General features: G+C 36.4%; 1 protein-coding gene across 1 annotated transcript; it reads right to left on the reverse strand.

The window, feature by feature from the left end:
* Positions 1-1,108: 1,108 nt before the first annotated feature.
* Positions 1,109-11,405, reverse strand: LOC140243750 (uncharacterized). The gene is made up of 10 exons (XM_072323415.1): positions 11,072-11,405; positions 9,656-9,860; positions 8,776-8,940; positions 6,888-6,925; positions 6,306-6,410; positions 5,853-5,904; positions 5,340-5,456; positions 4,791-4,889; positions 3,977-4,039; positions 1,109-2,320 (listed from the first exon to the last, which is right to left on the reverse strand). Exons 2-10 carry the CDS (start codon positions 9,837-9,839, stop codon positions 2,151-2,153), a joined length of 993 nt encoding a protein of 330 aa, XP_072179516.1. The 5' UTR covers positions 9,840-9,860; positions 11,072-11,405; the 3' UTR covers positions 1,109-2,150.
* Between the last annotated feature and the right edge of the window lie 553 nt (positions 11,406-11,958).

An 11,958-nucleotide genomic window follows, 5' to 3' on the forward strand; every position in this document is an offset into this window, starting at 1 on the left:
TAGTCACAGCATGTAGATACAAAATATATGCTTGTTCTCTTCTGAGCATAACTTCTGCCAATGCCATGAAATTTTCAGCGCTAGCACCTAGTTTCTAAACCTCTATGTATACATGTACATTATATATATTCTTATATATTATATAATGTATATTCTTTCTCATAAACATATATTGTTGCCATATATGCTTTAATACACAAAATATACATTGTATTTTTGGTATGAATACACTATACATGTACACCTCGACATTTTGATTTGAATATGGATATCTTTTGCAGTGTACTTTTAGTATTCACATCTACAGTATGTCCCCCAAAAAATTACAACAGGGCCCTGCGCAATGATATCTTTAAAAGTAGTGAATCAATCTGAATACAAATTCAGGGTATGAAACTATAACTTATTGCCCACATTTTGCAGAAAACTCCATTCGATTTGCTTCAGTGGTCAAAGAGAAATGATGAATTTTGTAGAGGATGTGGGGAATCTCTTCTGTCCAAATTCTGTCTATTATTCACAGGCAAGAGCATTAAATTGCTAAAATTGGAAGAATCCGATTCATGACATGCTTTACAACAATCCACTTTTCCCTGTGACCGCTTAACCAAGTTGAATGGGGTTTTCTGCAAAATAGAGCTAAGATGTTATATTTTAAGACTCTGAAGTAGCACTTAGACAGGTTGATCATATTGGGTGTCATCAATTCGAATATCTGATTGTAATTTTGGGGGCGACTTACTGCAGTATGTCCCCCAAAAAATTACAATCAGATTTTCACATTGATAACGCCCAATATGATTAAATTTTTAAAATGCTCTTCAGGGTCTTAAAATATAACATTTTAGCTCTATTTTGCAGAAATCCCCATTCGCTTTGGTTAAACGGTCACAGAGAATTGTGGATTGTTGTAAAGCATGTCATGAATTGGATTCTTCCGAGTTTAGCATTGCGATGATCTTGTGTGTGAATAATAGACAGAACTTGGACAGAAGAGATTCCCGACATCCTCTACATAATTCCATATTTCTCTTTGACCACTGAAGCAAATCGAGTGGAGTTTTCTGTAAGATGTGGGCAATGAGTTATAGTTTCATACCCTGAATTTGTATTTAGATTGATTCACTATGTTTAAAGATATCACTGCGGAGGGCCCCGTTGTAATTTTTTTTTGGACATACTGTACATCATGCAAAGCCATTACAAAGACTCACACTTTCCTCCTATATATGGACATTTCCGTTATTACCAATAAATGTACATGCATTTACATGTTTAGCACTTATGGGAAAGAAGTAAACAGCTTACCAACAATCTATTCAATCTGAAGCTAACAATCCACAGGAAAACTTGTAAAATGTCGACAGAAGTGCAATGTACTCAAATTTCACATTGTACAGAAACTGGATGTGAACTCAAAACAGTAAATACATTGTACGTAAATGTACATGAATATCATCATGCATTCAGCTAATCTCACACTGCAACTTGCATGCTTGACATTATAATTATAAACAAGTTTATATGTGCCATTTTAGAAATGGTGCACACAAGACAATACACCGCTAATAGAAATACAATATACTGTAAAATGCAATAGTTGAAAATGCATATGAAAGAGAATAATTGGCATGAACTGAATATGATGAATTTGAGTACATTGTACAGCCATCAAAAACATCTCACTAACATGTCAACTCAAAGCAAGGACTCTGCTTGGCTCTGAACTCATTTAATTAAAGAGCTGGTGCATTGAAAAAAGCCCTGCATCAAATAACTTTCTTAATGCTGAGAGAGAGAGCATGCGGAACTACACGATATCCAAATGTCAGTTCAGAGAACTTCATGTAAAATCCAGACCTATGGGCGAGTTTGCGGAGTCCACTTCTGAAACATGACAGATTGAGATACATGTGTATACTGGACAAATTCAACTTGTACAGGTTTTGCAGTTACCCTACTTGAATGTGCCTCACTGACAAAGCTGTTGTCTTAAGGTCTTTCAAGAGAAAGGACTGGGCAAACCGAACCTGGAAAAGAATGTATATAATCACAGTTGGATCAGCATAAAGGTATGTTCCTTATGCAAAAATTGGGCAAATGAGGGCAATTTTCTGAGATTCTTGATCCCATGCAGAATCCCAGCCAGTCTACCTGAAGTCTGGGCTCATTCTTGGGAGAGAAGACATGGCGAGATGAGCCTTTTCTGGACTCAGGAGACCAAGTTTGACCATGGGTGGGGTAGCCGAGCTGCCTATGATGCTGCTACTAGTTTCCTGCTTTACATCCACCATCAGCAATTTGGCTGCTGCTGTGTAGCCTTTGAATGACAAGGGAGGATGACATATTACAAAGTAGACATTGTGTGTGTTGGTATCATACATACTTGTACCAAGGAAAAGTTAAAGGACAATTTCACCTTCATATACATGTGGGTTGAGTGAATGCAGCTATATTAGTAGAACACATCAGTGAGAGTTTGAGGAAAATCGGAAATTCCATTCAAAAGTTATGAATTTTTGAAGTTTCTGCTCAGTCACGGTTGGATGAGAAGACTACTATAGCTTGTGATGTCACATGTGTACAGCGATATAAAGAAAGAATAAAGAAAATTCAACATATTTTCACCTTTCTCGCATAACAAAAGAACACTCGACTTCTCTCTTTCAGAAGGCAGGGGGAATAATATTACCTGTAACATACATCAGTGACAAGTCGAAGAAATGTGCACTTTATTCAAAAAGTAAAGTTTTGTGAAATTCTGATTTTGTTTTCCTTATATTATTGCACGCATGTGACATCATATACTGTAGTAGTCTTCTCATCCAGCAATGACTGCGCAGATACTTTAAAAATTCACAACTTTTGAATGGATAGTCGGATTTTCCCCAAACTTTCACTGATGTGCTCTACTAATATTGTTGCCTTCACTCAATCCACATGTATATGAAGGTGGACTTGTCCTTTAATGAAAATGTGATAGGTTCTTGTACAGTGTACCCCCGTTACAATGAACACGGTATAACAAAATTGTCATTCCAACGAAGTGAAAATTCTGTTCCTAAAATTATCATCTGTATCTTTATCCTATTTGGCTATATATATTTTCAATATAACAAAAAAAAAAAAAAAGTGCCAGTCCCCGGACTTCATTATAATGGGAGTTGCCTGTATTAACAAAAGTGAAGAAAACGTGCTATAAATTTGTGAATATTTGAGCAAGATTAGATAATTTTCAGTGAATTTTGATGACTTGATCATCAAGTTAAATCTCCCTCAATCACATCATCTCAGTGAATTGCTATCTTGCTCACATGACTTGAGAGTCACATACACACTTCTCATTATTTGATTTGTCAATGAAATGTCGCCTACAAACTACAAACAGAACTCACAAAACTCTTTCACATTCTTTGTAAAAGAAAAAGAAAAAGAAACATCTCTTTGATTCTAGTTAAAATATGCTACAGGGTATTCATGTTTTAACACCTTCCATTAGGACAAGTACCATAGTACATATCCTTCACACAAAGGTAAAGAAATAGCATGTCTCTGAATTAATTCATGTGACTGAAACAGTGAGCCATTTAGAGCAACAGCATGTCCTTCAGCCACGTTGAAGTAGCTTTGAGCAAGAAGGAACTCATTTGCACAATATGAATACTGGCAGTTAGTATTGATCGAAAGTGAACAGGCCAAAATGCATCTTGAGAGATACAAAGGTCATGTCAGCTTTCTTTTTTCTTTTCTTTTTTTGACATTTCTCTTCATATTCTTTCCTAAACCATACACTGATTATACTCCAGCAAAATCATAAAACATACCTTGACATCAATGCAAGGTTTTTGTTTTGTTTTTGTTTTTGTTTTTTTTCCAAAATAAACTTGTCTTCTGTGCTTCTCGAAACAGCCAACTATGGCCTTCTAAGCTAAAGCTAAGAGTCACCCCATCGTGCAATGTGTCAGCAGCAGTTTACCTGAGTTGAGTGCAATGTACATGGGAAGAATGCCATCTGGTGTACATGAAGCTGGATCAGCACCTAATATCAAAGCAAAATCAAACAAAATTGACAAAGATGAGGATAAGCAAAATAAGGCAACAGTTCCACATGGAGCTGGATATTGCACACATGCTTATTCACATGGAGATTTCACTATGGAATCAACAAGCATTTGTACTAAAAGTAAAGAGTGTTGCTACGAATAGGCTTATGCATCTAATGACACCACAATATTTTCTCTAAAATGAACAATGACAGTGTAAAAAAATTAGAGCTCACACCATGCACAATTTATAATACACATGTTAAAAGAAAATGAGATCAAAACATTAACGTCCTGATAGGAGTGTACTGTAAAACCAAGAATGTTTGTGTGCATTTTAATTTCGGGAATTTTGTGGGAGCCAAGATTCACGAAATTAAAATGCACACATAAGTTCTTGTCTACACTACATGCCTTGAATGCCAGTGGCAATTGCGAAAAATTTCATGCTGCGAATATATGTTTTACAGTATTCTGTCTTGTATTCAATCACAAGGTAATTATACTATTCATAAACTGTATAGAAGTGTACAAATGGTAATTGTGTGCTATACATTTGCATGGGACACTCATGGTATTTTCATTCCAATCAATAATTGACAAATACAGGCACTTACAAGCAATTTTCACTTCCTGCAGATAACTTACCCATCCTTGATATCCTCTCTTTTCATTGACAAAAATGAATATCCGTTACTTACATTTTAAACAATAGAAAACCTGGGAACATGCGAAGAAAAGTTTTACCATATTGCAAAAGGAGTTGTATCATGTCAGAATCCCCTTCCATGGCAGCAATGTGGAGTGGTGTGGTACCAGAATTGTTCCTAGCATTCACATTAGCACCTGTTGATTACAAAGATAAAAACTGCTGGATATAATTCCATTCTCTTTAGGGGAAAAAAAGGATTTCTTTTTTTAAAACTGCTTTTTTTTTTCCTCTGTACAAATAGTTCAACAACTATGCTGGCCACTTTGTATTCAGACATACAAGATAATCAACTTTGTTTACAAATGTGTTACTGGATGTTTCTCAGGCCACATAAACTTCCCCGAGTATTGAAATAAAGTCTGAAGAGCAAAGAGAGCTTGAATGCTGAATTGCATCATATAAAGCTTCACAAAGATGAAAGAGGCAAGATGTATTCATTCTTAGACAGCACAGAAATTACATATTTAAACAAGTTATGGTACAACTCATCTGAGCTGTTCCAAAGGAATACCAAATCCACTTCAGGACATTTTCTTCTAATGTTGTACAATGTACATGTGTCTGATCTGTCCCATAGTTCTTACCTTTCTCCAGGAGAAGATTGACAAGATCCTTGTTTGGGTACTTTGACCCAGAGGTGGCAAAGACAGCCAGATGGAGACAGGTATCTCCATGGTAATTCCTGACATGATAATCAGCTCCTGGCAATGTAACAACAGCACACAGTCATAAGCAAAGCAAACTGAGCAAATACAAATACAAATGCACACATACACATACACATGTATGTACACATTTACATGTATGTACACATTTAAACAAACCGCATGAATTATAACTTTAAAAAGTTTTGAATATGTAATTTTTTTAACCCATTTACTATATCATATCCTAACAATACCAAAAAAAAAAAAAAAAACTTATAACAAATCTCTTTATCTCACTTTACATGTGATATCAACTGGACATAAAGTACAGGACGTCATACAGCACCATGTATAAATGAAAGGGAAGAATACTGCAGATGGTCAAAACAATCCCAGACAACCTGGAAAGCTGACCATGAGGAAGTTACGTCTCCTAACACAAATGCATACCTTTCTTCAACAAGTGTCGTGCAAGTTGTGAACTTCCACCAATGCAGGCACACTAAAAAAATAGATTAAAAAAACACACAAACAATTTACAGTCAATTGAACTAGCAGATATTTTCAAGTTTGTTCATTACTTTGAAGATATTGTGAAAGATGTCATTATGGTATTAATGCAAAGTACACAGCTCCAACTAAATATGAGCTTGTAACTCACCATATTTTCTGCACAAGTTTACAAACAGAATGAAAATCTGTTACTTTAGAAAATCAGTTCAGCACCTATTATCACATAATAGTATCAACACATAGTAAAAATACACCCAATGATATACATGTATAACAACTTATCATCTGAGTGAAAATACAAAAATGTGATTGCTCCTTGCTCAAAATTACCAAAATCGATGACTTTGTACAACACAAAGATGAAATAAATCAATTATCTTGTGTATTTACCAGGAAGAGCGTCATGCCATTAGAAGGAATGTGGTAATTGCAGTCAAAATTGAAGACATCCACCAGTCTCACGACTTCTGAAGCATTTTGCTCCATGTAAGCTGTCTGCGATGATATGTGAAGTCAGAAAATGAAAATATTGATAATCTTACACAAGCCATCCTTACAATGCAAGCAAGGTCTGTAATAGACTATCTGTTAAAAGTATACTGTCTGATTTTGCTTTGTACTTTAACAAACCTGCACATATCAAGTAACATGAATAATCACTCCAAGGATGAACACTGATATTAGATCTTGAATATTCAACAAAGTTTCAAGTGTGCATGATTCTAACCGAAGTTGGACTGAGGAAATTATTGTCAACATTTTATGACACACAAGTATACTATCTGTAGATCATGTAGAGGTAAATTCTTTTACTGATTTATCATGCATCATTTCCCATGTGTTTGCCACAAGAATACTGAAATAACCAAATCCCATATTGTATGAATTAAGGAAAGTCAAAAGAATCTCTCACACTCAAGTCCATACCTTCAATTTATCAGTAGTATAAATACAGAATAAATCCGTACTCACCTTGGCAAGATCAAATATGCTGTATTCAGAGAAAGATTCTGAAAAAGAAGAGAATATTTCTTGAGAATGTAGGTCATTCACAGACAGCTCTAACAATCAAACAAAACCCTCAAAAATTTGGGTTGTGACAGATCATCATGCATCAAGCAACACCAATTTCTATTGAATTGTCATATAGTACATGACATTCTTTCTAGGCATACACTTTCTTGTGTATCAATATTAAGAGGATAAAGAAGAAAGTGTGAATGGTAATATCAGCTTATACTGGGAATTTTTTCTCAATTAAAATGTGTATGATAAAAGTATATTGTTGATACTAGGAAATAGTCATTGTACTAGCTCTTGAAAGAATGCTTTAAAATCACCAAAATCAATGTAAAAAACTTGAAACAAAATATTGTTGTCCTGGCAACAACCTGAAAGCCTGATATAGCTCTACAACTGAAATCTACTTGAATCACTGTGTTGTTACACATAAAATGAACAGTTCCACAAGTCCATAAGTTACAGTCAATGAATATTTGTCAGTCTTGTCCTAAAAATGACAACTTTCATCTGATTATCAAATAGATTTTAACTGATTACTATGAATCAATGAAAGGATTCATTTATATCATATAAAAGTGTCAGTACCTTGCAAAGCTGTGCGACATAAGATTAACAAATCGGTGAGGATGCATGTATGAAGAATTCTTTGTTCACCCTACCATATTTTCATGGCTTAAACTAATACATTGATTCTATTTGTTAGTCTATAATTGCAGTAGTAGGTGTGATGAAAATTTTTACTAGTACAGTCGAACTTGCCTAAGTGGCCACCTGTCTGAAAGCAGCCAGTTGCCTGCAGCCAGCAAAAACAATACACCCCCATGTTAAAAACTGTCTGTAATGGCCACTTTTTGGTCTCCCTTGGGTGGTCACTATGGACAGGTCTGACTGAACATGGTTATGGCTAATTGCAAATGCAGTCCAGTGTTTAGAAGTAACAGTGATGCTGAACATTTGAAACATAATATCTCATTCTCACAAGATACTGATGATCTACAGTAGATATCAACATATTTTAAAGGTATTAGCCCACATTTGTAAACCTGCAGCAATTGGTCTCATGGTTAGCATGGAGTTTGGGTATGATTGCAGTAACACCTGTGCAAAAGTTCGTTCCAATTAGTCCATTACTTTCATAAAAATAAATGAAAATGCACCGTAATCCGTATGCATGCGTATAACGCTCGCTAGCTCCGGTCCACGTACGTGTTACATGTACAATGTACGTAGCTATAGCCCGCGCTCGTAATTCGATTTTGGGTCGGGTTGACCCAGTGTGAAAATTGATTTTAAAACGATGATTTTCTCTCTTTTATCGAATGGTATAGACAAAGAGCGACAGGTGAGATATGTTACTGTTATAACTTGTACTTGAAGTCATATTGGACCTGTTTTATGCAGTTTTGATTTTCGTGGGTTTGCAAATGTGGGCTAGTACCTTTAACACAATCAGATGTAGTGATAATGCACAATGATTCGCCTGAGGACCATATTTGGGGGCTACTCCAATCTGTATGAAAGGATATATCAAAGATGTTGTGTACTACTGATAGCTGTCTTCACATACTAATTTATGAAGGCCAGATTCTAGATCCCTCAAGGTCACCACCTGTTTAAAAGTGGAAAAGCCATGTACAAGTGTAGTTCTTGACAAAACAGATATATTTCACAGACATCCTGCAATCAATTCCTGTGTTGTACTTTTACAAAATACCACTGTATTGAGGGAAAACAGAGCATCAAAATATCATTGCTGAGTAAACATGGTTTTAAGTTTATATGTTGAAAAATTTACTTGCTACGGAATTGTACAAACAATTGTAATATGTATTCTTACCTGTCCCTCCCTTGGCCTGCATGGATGTGGTGCATAGGCAAATAAACCACACAATCCACAGGATGAACACAATATAGAAGGTTGCTACTGCCATTTCTCTCCATGACAACTCCATGGCTACCTCAGACACATCATTGAACAGAATCTTGAGCTCATTTTGTGCAGCTGGAATGACAATTAGACATAGCAGGAGACATCATCATACAGTAGGTATAAAAGAGAGGTTGATGACAATTACTGCTAAGATTCTAAATTTCTTCATAATCTCACAGTCACATGACTTCATGGTGCAACTGTTCACTTCCATGTAGTTTTTAATTTTGCTGAAAAAACAAAAACAACACTTTGATCAAATCTTTGCCTTTTCCTGTCACAAATATGTCTTCTACTACAATACAACTTACTGTCAAATGAAATCAAGTCATTATTTTTTTCTTGTACATAATGATAATGACAATGAATAACATTTATATAGCGCTTAATACTGATGTTTCTAAGCGCATCAATCCGGAAAAAGAAAAGAAAAGAAAGTATAACATAAAAGTAAAATACAGCATTATGTACATATTATGATACGACAGCAACAACAACAGAATTAAGGTTGTGTAAACAGATAAGTTTTCAACATGTTCATGAGGCCATTCCTTTATCTTTTTCCTCCCTATCCCTTTTTTTTTTTCCAGATATGTACCGATGATTACATGATTATTTCTTAACTGACTGCACAACATTTTATTTTGTTGTCAATTCTAATCCGAAACCTTTGATTCTTCCATAATAGTTTTTCATCAACAATTGAACTGAACATCTATTTTTTTCTTTTTCTTTCAAATGACACACAGATTTGAAATAAGAGACCTACAGAAAGATGTTAACTCACAATGCAATGATATGGTTGCTAATGTTTCCACCTGCTCATATGCATTCAGCCCTTTGGCCTTCCACATCTCTGTGTCGATAGAAGAAAGTGCATCTATGACGAAGGAGCCTGCTGTTTCAGCTCTGGAGATGGCTGTTTTTAACAGCCATATCAGTCTCTGCTCCATTTCAAGCATTAGCTCCATTCTCCTGGTCAGGTAAATTATCTGAAACATACACAGATACAGTGGAATCAAACAAATTCAGACAAAAACAAAAGGCAAAGCACCATTTTAAGTAGGTACCTTAACACTTAAACTTTATATAGAGTGACCCTAAATTACCCGATATATGTTGTTGAAATTATTTAAAAAATTTTGCTTTTAATATGTTGGGAGATCAAAAAATATTGATCACAAGTGAAATGCAGAGTGTAATACTATAATAGCACATCTAACTTTGTTAATAGGAGTTAGGACTAAAGTTCAAAGACCTGAAGTCAGAGAAGGTGTGAATCTGTGATACAGACTAACATTACAGGGGCGGATCCAAGAATTCTGTAAAGGAGGGGGGGGGGGGCATGACTAATATTTCTGGTGCCACTTTCGGGTTTCATTTCATTTTTTTCTTTTTATTTCTTTTGTTTTTAATGAAAAATAAAGGGGGGGGGGGCGTGCGCCGGTTGCGCCCCCCTCTGGATCCGCTACTGCATTAGAAACGGAAATCTAACATTGCCGTAGACTCGGATCAGACTATATTCAGAGATCATTTCTTTTTTGCGCCAATTTTGGACAAGCATTGTTGACAAAGATGCATTGTATTGCAATCTGATCAAATCATGATGTAGCCTTACATCAACATTTCCTGGCCAGTCTGACTATATCTATACACAGCCCAGTCGCTGTATGAATAGCGTGCTTCTCACAGCGTCTGGTTGGGCTAGTCTGACTGGTGATCACACAAGCTTGCAAGCCACCATCATCATCCTAATACAGTAATACTATAGGCCTAACATTTGAGCTGTCTATAAACGACACGTTACAATTGATGCAAGTGGCATAACACTAAAAAGGGCAAGGCTGTTTCTTCTGCTCTAACAATTAGAATCTAACAATGTAGCGGTTAGGTGGGGGTAATCTGCCTCCCCTTTAATCCTGAACGAACAAGTTTCTTCCAGATATCATCCAGTTTTTGTGTTTGGATGTTTTCGTGTTTGTTTGTTTTTTCCCCCTCACTAGATTCTAGGCCTTTCTACATCAGAAATGTAACCTGTCCTTACTCTTCATACAAATATTGGTAGGCCTAAGTCCAACTTTGTCTTTGGTCTCTGTTCTAGCAGTAGCAGGTTAAGTTATTGTTAGTTAGTTAGATCTAGTTTTCGTGAAGTTTTTAACAAGGATCACACTACACAGCAACATGCTGAGGAAATGAATCTTACCCTTATTCACCAATTTGTGGGCTCGTCGGAAATCCACTTACAGGGCCAGGGTCGGTTGACTCACTTCATGCGTGATTGACTGGCAGTTGGTTGTCTGTAGCTAGCTAGCTAGCTAGCGACCCAGCCATGCATGCCAGCTGCTGGAGAGCTGAGATAGCCGCCGGCGGTCTGCGCTATACGCTAGCGCATAGCTAGCAGCTAGCTGCATATTCATGCAAATGTGATATAGGGCCATCCCGTGTAGCCGCAGCCTAGCCAGCCGGCCCGTAATGCAGGGCACGCGGCGGCGGCCAACCCGATTTGCGTACGGTTAATACAGATAGATGGGCTTCGGATGGGCGATGATGTGCTTTTATAGCAATAGCATTAGCCTAGCAGTGCAGCCGACTGTAGAACGATCAAGCGATAGCATTTATCGATAGCTGATAACGCCCTCAAGCCTCCCCGGCCCTCCCCTCCCGATCTTGGAGATGAAATATAATTTTCGCAATTTCGAGCATAGAAATCAATTCAAGATGCAAATTTGATGAATACAATCACATCTTTCCATGACTAAATACGTAAATGTCTTTCTCTGAAAATCTGAGCTACAAGATTCAATTTACAATAACCTCACACCTCTTTCCCCACCCAATTAAAGCATTAAATCACATTTAGCAAAGCTTCACAATAAATGTTTTAATTTATTTTATTTTCCAAGTAACGTACAATGCTGTATACTTGGGCTAATCTGTCACTCATTCATTTCACCCCTCAAAGCGAGAACAAACAAACAAACACACACACACACCCGCACACACACACACACACCATACACACGGCATACACATTAATTTTTTAATTATGTATGCTCTCTTTTATCATCAACAATGGGCAGTAAACAGTTC

This window comes from Diadema setosum, chromosome 20, assembly GCF_964275005.1.
Source record: "Diadema setosum chromosome 20, eeDiaSeto1, whole genome shotgun sequence".
NCBI classification, from domain to species: domain Eukaryota; kingdom Metazoa; phylum Echinodermata; class Echinoidea; order Diadematoida; family Diadematidae; genus Diadema; species Diadema setosum.